Here is a 16,431-nt window from a genome sequence, read left to right as displayed (position 1 = left end):
ATCGGTAAGGACTCCCACGGGTAACTTATCCATAATCTTAGGGTCAACCCCTCTCAAACCTCAACGCCAAATTCTCCTCACTCAAACCCATATCCTCAAAGATACCTAGACTTGTCATTGAACCGCCACTGTAGTACTCGGCCACGTACATCTCGGCGGTCATCTTAAAACTCAAACTCTTCTCTCAACTTACTCCTCACATGCTCCGTCACGAACTCCTTTCTCACAAATTTCTACGAAAACTCCTCCCAAGGTATAGCAGGTAAACCTTGGTTTGTATATATCTCCTTAGCACTCACTTTCACCGTATCCCACCACTTGCCACCGCCTCCCTCGGATAGAACGCAGCCTTGTTCCACCTCATCTCATCGGGACAGTGAACCAAATCTAATATGTTCTCCATCTCTCTAAGCCAACTATCAAGAAGGTTAGGCTCCCCAACTCCCTTATACTCTTTCGGGTTAAACCTCGCTATATAGAGGCTGATTTTAGAATGATCAACCTCCTTCTCCTTATCTTTATCCTTATCTTTTCCCACAGTCTTTAAAGCCTCGGTAAGAGCATCCTGATGCTCCAACATCTTAACGATGTCGTCCATGGTCATAAGCTCAGCTCTCGCATACAACGCATTCTTCTTGGGCGGCATCTTGAAACTATCACAGAAAAAGGAGTGGATATAAACATACGCGCCAAAACCTCAAAACAAGAAAACACGCTACCCAGACCCTACTCGATCGAGTTCCCAAACATACTCAATCGAGTAACAGGCTACTCGATCGAGTGCCCACCATACTCGATCGAGTGCCCCAACATCGACCCCAAATGTACCTTCGATCTCTAACATACTCGACCGAGTAGCTAGGCTACTCGATCGAGTGATTTCCCTACTCGATCGAGTGCCCGAGGTACTCGATCGAGTGCCCAAAAACACGATTCTGGACTCAAAATCGTCAAAAACCCACCCGATCAAGTCAGTCCCACTCGATCGAGTCATGCTAACTCAGAAACGCTACCCGCATGCTATGTCATATGCTAACATGCTAAAACTTTATAAAACCAACATTATATCATAACTAGGCATATAATGCTACGCATCTTTTCATACGATCTACAAAATCATTATATCATGTTATTAAACGCCACATTGTAAACACCCAACATGTTTTCATTCCAATAACAAGTCTACATATATCATCAACCTTTCTTTCATATTCTCAGCTTTCTACTTCTCCAACAGTTACACACACTTCATCACATTCACACACAAGTTAACCAAACAACACATACGACCTTGACATACACCCCCCCCCCCATGTGACCGGTTCAAAATTGTAGGGCGAGTTCGCGACTTCAGGACGTCTCCCAAGCCTTTGCATTAGCTCCTACAACATTTACCCCGGGTTTTTTTTTAATTGACTCCCTATGTTCATTAGGTTCATTGGTTACAGGTTTCAGGATCGTCGCTCTGATACCATTTGTAACACCCCCATACTCCAAGTGCCTTACCAGGACCACTCAGGTATGAAGATATTACCATCTCGGTTACCCGAGGCAATGATAATCAAATAAACAATAAAGAAACAACGTTTAAATAGAAATACTTAGTGAAGGGTTACAATTCTCGAAACCAAAACCAAAAGTATAATACATGTTCTCAAACTAACTGTTTACTGTTCTAACTGAAATGTAAAGAAACTAATAAGCTACAGCGGAAGACTTCTATCATCATAACGTGGCAATCCCAGCTATCCCAGTACTCATCTCATACCTGCTCAATATCTGCTCACCATCCCCGAATGGATCACCGCAGGTTTACAAAATAACAACCGGGGTCAGTACTAATCACACAACTCAATATATATCAACAATAAGATAAACAGATGCCTTTAATCACACACACACAACCACACCAATTCCAATCATCTCAATCACCGACCGTCCACTGGACTACACCCCCGTGGGGGACCGCAGCCGTACCCACCAAATCCCCGCTTCTCATAGTGAGCGATAACCCTGTCCATTAATGTGCATATCCCTTCTGTGGCGGGTTCCACAGAAGGCGAAACTAGGGCGTGAAGCCACTCCCGCAAGTGACCCCACTCAGCCGAGGACACGCCTCGAGAACCATAGACAACAATCACAACCACAATCACAACCGTCACAATACAATTACTATATCAAACAATCAATCTCAACACATCAACAATCATCCCATTATGGGACTAATACGAGTAGGAAATCCTACCCGAAAGCACAATATCGACGGTCTCTCTACTTTTTGTATCAAAAAGCTTCCTCTATGAAACCTCCTCCTATCATACAACATACAAATGCTACCAAATCACATACTACTCAAAAACCCCCAAATCTCTATATTAGGGTTTAACCAAATCAAAGGAAAGACAACAAAAAGGGTACATAGATCTTACCCTCGACGCAAGGATCTCAACGGTATAACCAACGATGAGAACCGACCTCCAAACTCCGGGATTTGCTAACGATACGATTAGGATTAAGAACGTACTTGCTTTCTCTCTTTAACAGTAAATTAGGTTTTGCAAAAGTGTTTAGAATAATGACGACGAAGGTTATATATCTTAATCGCATAATTAACAAAACCCGAGAAAAACTCCCCATAAACCGGCTACTCGATCGAGTACCCAAGGTACTCGATCGAGTACCCCCTTACTCGATCGAGTATCCTAGTTACTCGATCGAGTACCCAACAGGTCAGAAACTTTTCTAAAACGCTACTTACCCTTACTCGACAGAGTAAGGCCTACTCGATAGAGTACCCAAAGACTCATAAATACGGAGTATTACAGATCGAGCATGATATCCTGGCACGTTAACTGGGGGCTCGATCAACCGCAGCCGTTCCATCAGCCATACCTGCAAAAGAAGATGGGAATTAATGCCCATGTTTTAACACGAAAAAAAAGAAGAAAAAAGAGAAAACGGTTGAAATATAAAAGTAGGCTCTTACCTGCAGAATGACGGGACTTCCCAGATAAGGAAGGTCGCGGTTGGCCTTTCTGTTATCCAATCCAAGAATGGTCTTCCCTAAGCAGAGGCATGTTGGGCTCTTGCGCAGCTCCATCTGTTCCATTAGGCTCAGAAAACGGGGATCACCTCTCATGTCATCATCAACATGCCCTCGAAGGACATAGCAATGAAGTAGACAAAACCCGAAGGCCCTGCGCCTCGCAACATAAGAAATAGAAGGGTCCTCCCTATTTATAAATCGATCGATAAAGTCAAACATGCGGACACCGTTTGAGGTCACAAGATGGTCTACCTCAGCCTTGGTCAATCCAAGCAAGTCCCTAAATTTATTCTTATATCCATGAGAGCTAAGGGGTACAACCGGTGCATTTTCTGGGTCCCATCCTCCAATAGCGTCTATTTCTTCAGGGAAAGGACAAATATCGCCTCCAGGAAAGGCAAACACGTGAAAATTTGGGTCCCAATACTCAAGACAGGCATCCAAGAAAGGCTTCACAACTTTCACTAACTTGAGACTCAAGATCGATCCCAGATTAAAAGCACCCATGTCATGTTTCTCAACATTTGTAAAATCATTCGTCCACTCTTTGAGACGGTTTTCAAAGGCATCCATAATTTTGAAAATTTTTTGAGAAGATATGAGAGCTTTTATGTGATAGACGAAAGAAAGAAGAAGGAATTGTGTGAATAAAAGCTTCCTCAAAGTCTCTATTTATACTATTCGCTGTTTCCTAATTTACGTCGAGGTCTGTCAAACTGGGGAAACGACGCAGCATCTGCTGCGCCTCTTCCCCAGGCCCTCTTCCGTGTTTTTCAGCTTTGGATCTTTCCTAATTTGCTTCCGGCTATAATTTCCTATTCCTATAGGATCTAAATTTGGTAATTCCGTCAAATTGCCAAGTTTTATGTTTCCTATTTCTTTTGGGTTCGCTTTTAGAGACAAAGTCGACATTTTCGCCAAACGAGCACACGTACCCATTTTATTTTATTTTGTTTTTTAGGGGAATCATTTCACTCCTCATTTTCAATACATTTCACACTTAGATATTTCTTTTAATTTTCCCTTTTTAGGGGGTAGCCCTCCCTACTGTCTGGTCATTTTGCTCATTTCTGGGCATTTTCTGTCATCTTTCACACTTATACATTTCTGTTAATTTTCTTTTTTAGGGGGTAGCCCTCCCTACTGTCCGGTCATTTTGCTCATTTCTGCGCATTGTTGTGCATTTCGTGTCACTTTTTGACATTTTGTCATTTTCGCTCATTTTTGGGCACTTTTTTTACTTTTTTTTTCATTTTGCGCCGGTTTAGGCCACCTATATGCTACATGTTTTACGTGTAAATTCTAAGTAAATTTCGGCAGCGTGCCGGCACAAACCGTCATCTACCAAACCTATTCTTTTAAGCTAACCTGCAGGAACAGGAAACACCCAGCAGCAAAGGCACTCATGCCATTATATACACAACCAAAAGAAGGTATATACATCAAATTAGGGGCTCTCGCCCAAAACAAAGTCCAAAATGTACAAAATGTATACAAGACAACAACAAAAGAAGGGCAGCTACTCCTAGTCGCCACTCAACTCAGCCACGGTCGCTTCAAGGGAAGCGATCTCAGCGTCTCTGGCCTCAAACTCCCTCAACAGATGAGCCGTCTCCTCCCGGGACTCCGCCATCTCCCGCTCCAGGTCACGCTCTCCCTGCGTACAAATGAAGAAATGCCTCATTTCAATCATTTCAATAAAATGCAAGAAATTGCAACAAAATTCAAAAATGAAATAAAGGGAATGAGAGGTTCATACCTGTCGTCCCCGGCCACCAGCAAGTGCCTCGATGGCTGTAGCCTGCAGCCGATTGGCCACCCTCCATAACGCCACATACCTAGACGGTGCCACCTGCATTCAAATGTAAAGAAGGTTCAAAAAGAGCAAATGCATTCCTATGCGATAAAATAATAAAAGACAGCCAAAGCTAGGGGCTTACCCTCCTCACCAAGTGCTGCCACTCCTCCAAACCCGCGTCCGTCACCTCCTCGCCGAAGTCGCGGAGCTCTGAGATCGTCGTCATGCCCGCCGCATCAGTGTACTCGAGTGTCTCTGGGTAAGCTGGGGGCTCGACGCCTGCCACCTCGATCTCCTACAAGGTTTAAATGGCTCATTGTTTGACGATCGTTCGTCATTTGTCAAATCAATTCAAAAACAAGGAAAAGGTAAAGTACTTACCACGATCGGCCAGTACGCCAACCTCCGATGAACGAACTCGGAGTACTCTTCGCCAGGAAGAAGGAGGGCGTTACCACTAGCGCCAGCCAAGTCAGCCTCTCTCTCGACGTCAAAAGGCTCTCTAAACATCGTTCGTGGAGGATCGATGGGAACCGTGAAGGTGTCACGAGAGCACTGCAGAGTCAAACGCTCGCCCAGGTACCACACAGGTCCCATGGACGTCCTCAACAACAGCCGACTCGAGCTCCTAGGACGAAGGACCTCGGCCACAAAAGCTGGAGCGTCAGAGTAGTCCTCCCAAGGTCTGGGCACCCACTAAAATAAGGAAACAGGGGGATCATTCCTATGATCACTTCTAAATAAAAGACAGAAAAGGAAAGTAATCAAATAAGGATCAAAGGCACTTACGTCCTCCAACTTCAGGGCATTCACGCCCCTCCGACAAACGTCGTAAGAAGAGCGCTAGCTATTCCCACGACACACCACCCAGTCTCTCACGACGGGGTACGCCCTCGGCTCAGGCTCCGTCCTCTTGGGCGCGAAGCTGGGAAAGTAGGAGTACACCCACGCCTACAGACAAAATAATCATTTATTTTTTCTATAATGATGCTCTTTCATAATTCAATAACAATAAAAAAAGAAGAAATAATGATCTTTCAATAAATGCGAAAGAGAGGTTCATACCTCAAACAAGAGTCCAGGACCGACAGTAGTAGGAGAAGTCCCCTTCTCCATCAGCTCTGGACGTACCATGGCCCTCATGTAGCGAGTGAGGACCATAAAGCCAGGAGTAACCTAGTCCCACCGACCTAGGCTGCTCAAGTCAGAAATAAAAGGAAGGAGCTTCGTCGACAGCCTCTCCCCCTTCTCTCCGAGGTAAATCGAAGACAAGAACCACCACAGCCACAGACGAGCCCTCTTCTTAACAGTACAAGGAGGAGGAGGCACCATCCTCCCATCCATCCTTACCCTCGCCGGGGTCCTACCCGCAAAGTAGTCCCTGACGTAAGAACTCGGCACCAACCCGGGAACGCTGGCAGCCCCTGCCGCCAGGTTCCAGCCGATCAGTCTCCTCGCCACGTCCGAGTCTACTCTCATGGCCGTCAACGGCCACACCAAAGGCTCCTCTCCACACGGCAGACCCGAGATCATGTCGTAGTCCTCCAAAGTGACCCCGACCTCTCTAAAAGGCATATGGAAAGTCGAGGTCGTGTCCTAGTACCGATCAAGAAAAGCTCGAATCAGGAAAAGGTTAGCGCGAATCTTCCTTTCCTTAATCGCCCTCCAAGCTCCGACCAAAGCCCCGAAGGCTCCCAGCTCGACAATGGCCTTCTCCTCCGTCAGTCTCTCGAAAGCCTCCATCATCATCGTGTAGCCGTAAAAGGAACTCATGTTCCCGGCATTATGCATCAATTCAATTCAAAAGATGTCTTTAGCATAGAACGAATGAGAAATGAAACGGCAAGCGAATAGGAAAGGTAACAGAAGATGACAAGTTCGAAACTTACCAAACTCCTCGCCGTCCTGTAAGAAAGGTGGCTCTCTGCCGCCCAAATGAGATGTTTACCATCCCATTTCTCGACCCACTCGGGTGCACCCACCAGCTGGCGACCGCCTCGCCCCACGTTGGCCCTCCTCGGGACCTCCTCAGCCTCCTCCTCAAGCATCTCCTCCTGTCTCACGCCACCCACGAGAGCAAGAGAAGGGTCAAAGTCCACGTCCATGGGGCCCTCCTCGACGTAGAAGGCACTTCACCTGCAAAATCAAGGTAGACAAGGTCGTGTCAAGCCATAACAAGCCTATTCGAGTTCGTTTCAAGCATTTTCAAGCCCTAAAAGAGGGATTACCGGCCATCTTTGGCCCTTTATGCCAAAACCCGACCACACATGTTGAAGGTTGGGGTAAGTCAAGTCTAAATTCAAGCCTAGTTGCGGGTTTGAGTCGAAATTTCGGCAGCATTTTGCTATAATAGCGATTATGCCCTAAAAAGTGTCTTGAAAGAGTTGTCACAAATCAAAAATTCGATATGATATCAAGTTTACCCATTACGCAAGGGTTCCAAAACACCAAGTTTCATCAAAAATGGACAATCTTAAGGGCATTTTCGAAGCAATTTTCGAAACAGCTGAGAAACCGTCTCATTTTTCGCCAAATGCTCAATACTTGACGAAAATGCAAAAAGAATACATGGTTATGTTCCTAATAATGCCAATTATCCATTTCTAATATCAATTTTATCAAAACAATCCATTAGAGTCAAAACCCCCAATTTTTCGACATTTAAAGGGGAAGGAACCCTAATTTTCGGCCCTAATTCAATCAAAAACGCAAATTTAAAGCAAGGATAAGATACATACCTCGATTAGTCATGATTTATGGCACGAATTGATCAAGTTTTGACGAGTTTTGGTTGGAATTTGAGAGAATTTGAGAAGGTTTTGTGTTTTGAAATAATGAAATAAAACACACGGTTTATCGTGTTTTTACTCAGACAGGGACAATCTCAGGAAATGATGAGGCACTTGCTGCGCCCCTTCGATATAACACAGCTCTTGTTGCGCCTGTTCCCCAGCACGTTTCCAGCTTAAAATTCAAAAATTCGTTATAAGTTTGTTATTTGTGGGCCCAAATTTTGTGCACCTCTTCTCCAACATTCTATATACTATACTTGGTTCTTTTGGGCGTTCTTTTCGTCCAGACCCGCTTTATTTTTTTTTTTCTAAACGGACTTCTAAGCCGTCACATCTTCCCAGCAAGGATCCTTTGGACACAGTTCATGGGCTCGTCCTTTTATTACCAGGATTTTGCTCGCAACAACCGAGCAGATTCTCAAACAGTGTTAAAACACACCTTTATCGATATATTTATATCCCGAGCGAGAGTTCATTATAGCCGATATACTGTACTTCTAGAGAAGTAGAGTTTGTTTGGAAACAGAAACAAGCAGATTCCCCCGGAGATGATTCAACCCTGACATTGTCTTCCGTACGACCGGTGCAGCAGTATTTTGCAGTATTGTTCGAGTCTTCCAGTGCAACAGTATTTTGCAGTGTTGCTCAAATCGTTATGCCCAGTGCAGCGATATTTTGCAGTATCGTTCGAGTCTTCATTTTCCCCAACGCAGCAGTAATTTGCAGTATTGCTCGCTCAAGATTTCTTGCATGATGATCAAGATGTTTCTAGTCGTCGATATATGTATTTCTCCAGCGATATTTTGCAGTGTTGCTGTCGACAATCAAGACTTTATATGTTTCCCAACGAGAGTTTGCTTGAAAACAGAGGCAGGCAGGTTCTTAAGTATGGTTTCTTCTTATGGCTAACGAGCCTCCTTACGTAGTCTAATGGACTTTGAATGACCCTCCCCGATAGTCGACAGACTCTAAAATGTTCCCGACGACAGGTCCTTGGTTCAGACCCCTTGAGCCGCCTCGCGTCGCCATAGTCGTCAGGTTATAATCTTTGATTGACCTGATGGCTATACTTTAACTTTCGCCTTGTCCAAGCGTCAGTCAAAGTGGGGGCTCTGTAGATACCTCATTTCTACACCTCCCACCAACCACCCAGTGATGATTGGGCCGCATGTTTGGTACGCGGAATGATTTATGATAGTTCATAAGTTTATCGTCAAGTGATAGCTCAAACACTTGTGTCTACCCCTTGGTCATCATCTACGTGCCGATACGGTCCTTTTGATAGTAATTAGAGTTCATTTGGATTCCGGGTCAAAAACCGCTTCATTTTCTAAGAAACCGTTTAAAATGCCGAGTCGGAATGCTCTAGAATATTCCGGATATTTGTTCCATAAATTAAATTTATATCTTTTGGTAAAATATATCCCGTATATCATATTTTAAGGAATAAGGAAGTATATATCTACCGCAATTCCATAGTAGAAACTCGGAAATCTTTCTTCCGCAGAAGGAAACCTCTGGGGAAATGACGCAGCAGATGATGCGCCTCTTTGAAGGATCGCAACAACCGCTGTGCCTCTTCTCTAGCTCATTTTCGCTGTTTACAGAATTTTTCCGTGATTTCTTTCCAAAGTTTGAGTCATTCCAAAACTCTTTACATTGTTTAGTATAAATAGAGACCTCCGGAGTCCATATTTTTCACGCGAGTGTCCGCCCTTCTCTTCTCCCTTTGCATTCTAGACTTTACTCTAAGCTTTCGACGCCTACGTGCTTGATCAATCGACCACGTATGCTCAGATCATTCTGAGTTCCAGTCACGTTGCAAGACCGACCAATTTGACCACCACACATCAATCAATTAATTAATCTAAAATCCTCCAACGAGGGCACTTTCTATATACATTCGAGTCGATCAATCACTAACGTTAACTTAGTTAATCTCGTTTCATCAAACATGTAAGTCTGAGTGTGTAAATCCCATCTTTTTATTGTTTTATTTTTGTATCAATTAATGTAAGATTCACGTCAAAAACACATTTAAAACCAATTTTAAAAACCTTTATTACAAACTGTTTTTTATGAAACAACAGTTACCAGACGTCGAGAAGAAACGGAGAAGCAGCTGCGCCTCTTCGAAGGGTCGCAGCACCTGTTGCGCCTCTTTAAGAGGTTGTCGCTGCTCCTGCTCTTCTTCTTCTTTCTCGGGTTTCTGTGGTTTTGTTCTTTTCATCTTATTTTTCTTACTTTCTTCTATTCTTTTGTGTATAAGCTATGTTTTGGTCATTCCTTTCAATAATAACGTTCTATTTCCGACTTAAATCACTTATAAATCGATATTTGCGGGTTTTCGTCACTAAATCAAACTCGAATTTTAGAGACTCGATATGTCCATATCAAGTCTCTGGAATTCGTTCTTTGTACATATTTCCATTGCTTATTTTCAGATTATCAATTTCTTTCAAAGTTCGTTCCTTTTGTGTTTCTGATATCGTAAATAAATTTAATTCGTTTTTAACTCGTTTTAATTCATTTAATTCGTGTTTATCGCTTTTATGACGATGTTAGCATGTAATTAACCCGCTAAATCACTTTCACTCGAGTTTAATATCAATAATCAATCGTAAAACATACCAAAGAACATTAACTACCCGCGGTTCTGACTTCACAGCCAGAGCTCAACTCAAGAACAGACGCAGGAATAGTTGCGCCCCTTCTAAGGGACGCAGTAGATGATGCGCCTGTTTTGAGGTGATTTCTGTCCCTGAACTTCCGTTCTCACTTTGACGTAGCTTTAATTAGGTATTAATTAACTACTAATCGTAATATCACCTTTAGTCTGACCTTTTTTATTGTTTGTTGTATGATTTATTTGCTTGTTATTCACATGTAATTAATTCTAATTCCCACTTCGACATAATTGAGTGCTAATTATTTGTTCACCGACATAGTTTAATTCACATGCTAGGATTAATTTGTGGATGTTGCATTACATGCATATAATCGACAACATATCAAATATGAATAACTTCCCTAATCATTAGTAGAGGCCGCTATCGAGGCGGGCGGGATTAGGTGTTCGATTAAAGAGCTTCCTAATATGTACCCTCACCCCTTACTCCAGATCTCTGTGAACATCCGTGTTCATTGGCATCCACGAGAGTCATTCTAGATATAGAATGCTAAGGGTAACGAGTTCTTAGTGTTCATGTCACTACTTTGTGTCTTGACATGACACGAGGTATTCGAACGGTTCCAATTTCCCATAAAAATTGGTGGCGACTCCACAAATGCAACGCTTGTCCCAAGCGCCTCCGCGCGCGCCACGGCGTGGCCCATGTCCACAGTTTACCATACTAGATTGCGGGCGCATTCTCTTGAGTCGTAGATAAGAGAGTGTCACATTCACATATATTTGCCTTGTTCATAATATGAGTGTGAGTGTTTTTCCGTGAGGAGTCCGATGTCATATAAGATCATGCAAGAGTTGAAATGTCCATGTGAAGTCCTTTGTGCTACACCGTCATGTAAATCTCATCCATGTTGTTGCATTTTCTCTATCTTGCACTTGCGTATTCTCTGAGCTCCCAATATCCAAAGTGTGAATTCTTCGTTTCCACGTTTGCCCATCTCCCTTCTCCATCCTCTCAACACCCCTCACCGCCACCACATCCGTACTCACCCCCTCGGCATCTCCACCCATACGCCCCTGTTTTAGCCTCACCACAGCACCTTGATCACCTCCTACTATATCCCTAACAACACAACCACTCGCACTAGCCATGGCCACCCCATCCAGACTCTGCCCTCCAATATCACCCCGCAACCCCCACTTTAACGACCCCACCCCACCCCTGCCAGCCTATACCCTTCCTCTACCACCCCTTCGTCTTCCTCTACAACACTTCGCACCTCCGCTCTAACCATCCCATGTTTTGTCTTATTTTTACTTGATAATGTAATTTGTTGCAATTTATCTATCATCTCCTGCTTCTTGCTCCTCAAATATTCCGCTTCAAACTCCGGCCTCAAATCTCTACCCTCCTTTCTCCCCTCAGTAAAACCCGTTTTGCCCACTTTCCATGGCGATGCCCTCAATCCAACTCCGTATTTAAGCCCATCCTCCTCATAGGGCCCCTTGTCACAATCCTTCTCTCCGTGTCCCAACACCCCACATCCATAGCAATACATAGGCAACCACTCATACTTTACATCAAATGAAGTAACCTTACCATTAGGCATACGTATATCAATAGAAGGTTGAAGTGGCTTACGAATATCATGAAGATTACGCAATCGGATGGCCCTCTCCATCTCCGAAAAAGGGGCCTCGTCTTTCACCACATACTTCCCCAGCTGCGCACCTAATCGTCTCAAATTATCTTCATTCATACAGCCTTTGATAGGAAGATCATATATACGTGCCCAGATTGGAAGGTAGTAGAGCGGGGTATCCGTCATCTTCCCCTCCAAATTATGTTAATTAAAACACCAAGCAAACTTATCGAAGTGCCACGGTTGCTCTTTAAGTACCTTTAGTCTTGTCACGGTCATCCTCGAAATGAAAGACGGAAATCTTTTTCTCTAGCATCCAGAACATTACCCATCACCTTGCCCTTCGGATTCCACAGTCTAAGCATCGTATCAATAGCTGCACGAACATTAATTGTCTTCGATGCCCAGATCTTCCCAATAATAATCATCTTCGTCTTAACCTCCTACACCTCCTCACCGCCTAGATCCCAATTGAACACAGCCTCGCCACTACCCAAATCCTCAGCCATCACCCCCTTCCCCTTGCTACAACTTCCACGTTCCATGCAAATACTAGCAAGAGCAATAGGATAACAAATAAGGACAAAATCAAACAGCCGATCACGAGTAACCCTATAATATTTTAACCCTAACAGAAATCAACCCTAACGCAACTTTAAGAAAATCGACCACAACTATGAAAGAAAAGAGAGAAAAATGACATAAACCCACATAAAAGAGACGTAGATATCAGCCTCCATGTTCCCCCAACACGATCCTCCACCTTCCGCCCCCTTCCACCATATTCCTCCACCCCCTCGCCCTCACTCAACACATCACAAACTCTTCGAATAACCTTCTCCGGGTCAACATCCATACCATCGAAAACAATCTTATTTTGATGCTCCCATATAGCCCAACACCCAAGCATAAATTTCTTGTACTCCGCCTCCGTAGTCTCCCTCTATCTCTCCTCCACCCAACCCCGAACTCTACTCCTCTCAACTGTCTCCTCACACGCCAAACCCAACCCTTCCCACGCTCAATTTGCCACCCCACAATTGCGAAACAAATGAATGCTTGACTCATTAAACATATTACATAAACGACAAGAAGAAGACTCGCCTCCAACTCGGGCAACGATGTTTTCTTTTGTTTCCAAAGCTTCATTAAAGAGTTGCCAGAAGAAGAGTTTTACACGCGGCCAAACCGGAACATTCCAGAGCTGTAATACCCGACATTTGTGGGACCCGTACTTAGACCTAGGGATGCGTTGGAGAACCCACATATACTCGAACGAGACCAAGTAAGACCTAAACTAGACCTAGTAGACTTCTAGTGGACCGAGTAGAACCCCAAGTGGACCAAGTGAGACGGCACTCGGTCGAGTGAGGGTACACTCGACCGAGTGAGAGCCACTCGGTCGAGTGAGCAGAGTTGTACCCGAGAAATGATATTTCGGGATTTCATCTTATACCAACACCAACCCCTTCATTTTCTTCTCTTTCCTCCTCACTCTAAAATACTCTCCCTTCTCTCTAAAGGCTCCCTAAACCTTCCCTTTGACATTCAAGCTTGGATTAATGGTGGAACACCCCTCTAATCCCCGATCTACCTTTGTAAGTCGACATCCTACCCTTTTTCCTCTTTATTTTATGTTAATCTCGGATTAGGGTTTATTAAGAGAGATTAATTAGAATTTAGTTATGTAAAATGAATAGTTAGTAACTAATAATGAGGGATTTTATGTTGTATTATAGTATAGAGTGGTTTGTGATAGTTATTACATGATTTATGTAGGATGAGACGGTTTTATGAGATGGATACTTGGTGATTTCGATTAGCTTGAGGATTATGCTTAAAGGTAGGTTATCCTACTCGGATTCAATATTGTGTATGCATATTTGGGTGTCTTTCCTCACTATTGCATTCATGAGTCGGTTAGTATGTATGTGATATTGAATTCATGAATGTGGTCATATGTTAAGTGTTGTTCTTTCATTTGTCATGTATGGTTGTGTTTGTGTTGTGTTGGAGGTCTTTGGTGGTGATACTTGGTTATTGAGGAGACGTAAGATGGTTGGGAAATCGTCTTGCACTCGGGTCGCCCCTTGGAGCTTCCCACTCCAAGAGGGATATGCGCATTAATGACTTGAGTCAGGAGGGACTCGTGTGGTTGAGGCACGACGTCTGGCAGGGGATCCGGTTGGCTTCCGGACCCGGTACGTCTGGGCGTGTCCCGGTACCTTTGTGTGAGATGTGGTGTCGTGGGTGTGTCCCTGGCACCGGTGGTTGTGGGTACGTCTCGGCGTGTCCCGGTACCGGTATGGTGATTGCATAGTCGAGTCCCATTCACATGATTATGTCGATTCTACACTTATCGAGTCATGTCTTATGTTTATGTATTGAAACTGTCGTTGGTTGTGTCTGTGTAAATGTCACCTATTTCCGGGGTGGCCTGTGTCGATCCATATGATATTTTCGATCATATGGGGAGCATTTGTTTACAGGTTAGCTTTGGTTGCTTGCGGGAGACGGGACGAGTCGTGATGACATTTGAGTCAAGCATAGTTGATTAGATTGGTTTAGTAGTCATAAGTTGTATTATTCATTTCATTTATTTCATTTATGTCTGTGTAATTGACTAAACACTTATTTATGTTAATTGTTTCTCAATTGCGACTCCGATTTCACTACCTCGGGAAACCGAGAAGGTAACATCCTCCATTACCTTGGCCGGGTAAGAAGAGGGTGTTACAAGAGCTTATTCCACAATCATCTCTTCCTCGTCAGATCCGATTGTTCAGCCATATCCGTCATCTCCCTGCCAGCATCCTATAAGCCGATTTCACAGTATAAACACAATCACGCTCCAACTCTCAATACCACGAATCACTCGGATGAATATTGGTAATTCTTTCACGCTCAAAAGGCAAGAAAAATTGATTGATTGTCTCTACATCCCAAACATTATGGTCCACAATAAAATCCGCCACCACAATCCCCTCCCTTCCATTAGGACGCGGTGAAATGACCCTTCTCGTCTGCGTTCTGCCACCCACGCGTGTCCCCACACCCGAGTATCCCTTCCATCCCCTATTATCTGCCGTATCCCACCCTCCAACACCCCTCTAACCTCAATTATACTTCTCCAATTGTAGCTTGAATTATGCCCAACAGCCGCTCCTAGGAAATCTATATCTAAATAGTATCTCGCTTTCATAATTCGAGCCCATAAGTTGTTCGGTCAAGTCAATAAACGCCATGCTTGTTTACCAAGCAACACAAGGTTAAACAATCTGAAATCCCGAAACCTCATTACCCCCCCCCCCCCCTCGGCTTGCTCATTTTCTTCCACGCTACCCAAGACATCCCTCTTCGACCCTCCTCATGGCCCCACCAAAAGCGCGAAACCAACGATCTAAGTTCATCACAAAAGTTAGCCGGGATTTTAAACATATTAATCACATAGGTATGGAGTGAATTAACCACTGCCTTTATAAGAACCTCCTTACCAGCCCTAAACAAAATTTTCCCACGCCAACCTTGAAGCTGTTTGCACAATTTATCACGAATTATATCCGTAATTATCTTCTTAGACCGTATAACTACCATAGACAACCCTAAGTAACACTTATGTTCCTCCATCTCCACCACCCCCAACCTAGCCGCCAAACTCTCCCTGTACGCCCTTGACACCCCTCTACTAAACGAGACCATAGTTTTCTGAAGGCCAACAAGTTTCCCCAAAGTTGCTTCATATTTTCGCAAAACATCATTAATAACATCAGCTTCTCCCATCGTTGCACGAGAAAAGAAAATACTATCATCAGCAAAAAGCAAATGGGAAACAGCAGGAGCAGTACTACTAGACACCCGAACTCCATGGAGCGAATTGCACTCCATAGCCCGTCTCATAAGATTGGACAAAGCCTCCGCGCAAAGAATAAATAAATAAGGAGAAAGCGAATCACCTTGTCTTAGTCCTCTCGTGAGCCGAAGCTCCTCCGAAGGCTCCTCATTAATGAGAACAGAGAAAGTAACAGTAGAGACACATTCCATCATCCTCCGTACCCATCCACTAGCAAACCCTATAGTAATAAGAACTTGTCGCAAGAAATTCCACTCCACCCACATAAGCCTTAGCCATATCAAGTTTGATCTCCATGTCACCCAAGAAGATTTTTAACCTGTTCGCCAAAACCTTAGACACAATTTTGTACACCACATTACAAAGGCTAATTGGTCGAAAATCACGAATTTTATCCGGAGCTTTCTTCTTCTGAATTAAGACTATATTAGTCTTATTAAAATCAGTAGGCGATGATTCTCCTCTTAAAATGCTAAGCACCGAGTTAACCACATTTGGCCCAATAATATACCAATACGACTGATAAAAAAGCTCGTTTATACCATCCGGACCCCGGGCCTTTAAAGGATTCATTTGGTTAAGTGCGTTAACAATATCATCCTCACGATACTCCGCTCCCAAATTCATATTCATACGCTCACTAACTCGCCCCTCAAGTCCAAGTAGCACCTCC

At 43.9% G+C, this 16,431-nt stretch overlaps 1 protein-coding gene across 1 annotated transcript; it reads right to left on the bottom strand.

Annotated features, from left to right (window-relative positions):
- Positions 1–12,183: 12,183 nt before the first annotated feature.
- Positions 12,184–15,949, bottom strand: LOC141620056 (uncharacterized). The gene is made up of 3 exons (XM_074437026.1): positions 15,306–15,949; positions 12,366–12,460; positions 12,184–12,284 (listed from the first exon to the last, which is right to left on the bottom strand). The coding sequence occupies exons 1-3, from the start codon at positions 15,947–15,949 to the stop codon at positions 12,184–12,186; spliced, it is 840 nt and encodes a 279-aa protein (XP_074293127.1).
- Positions 15,950–16,431: the final 482 nt, after the last annotated feature.

The sequence above is a fragment of the Silene latifolia genome, chromosome X, assembly GCF_048544455.1.
Source record: "Silene latifolia isolate original U9 population chromosome X, ASM4854445v1, whole genome shotgun sequence".
Lineage (NCBI taxonomy): Eukaryota > Viridiplantae > Streptophyta > Magnoliopsida > Caryophyllales > Caryophyllaceae > Silene > Silene latifolia.
Note: the sequence above shows the minus strand (reverse complement) of the source record. Positions and strands in the feature narration are given on the sequence as shown.

Coding starts and splice junctions, on each gene's coding strand:
- LOC141620056 (XM_074437026.1), bottom strand. CDS start 15,949: ATGGAATGTGTCTCTACTGTTACTTTCTCTGTTCTCATTAATGAGGAG. Junction 12,461..15,305: donor TTTTGTGATGAACTTAGATC/GTTGGTTTCGCG, acceptor TGCTCTTGCTAG/TATTTGCATGGAACGTGGAA. Junction 12,285..12,365: donor GTTCAATTGGGATCTAGGCG/GTGAGGAGGTGT, acceptor ATGTTCGTGCAG/CTATTGATACGATGCTTAGA.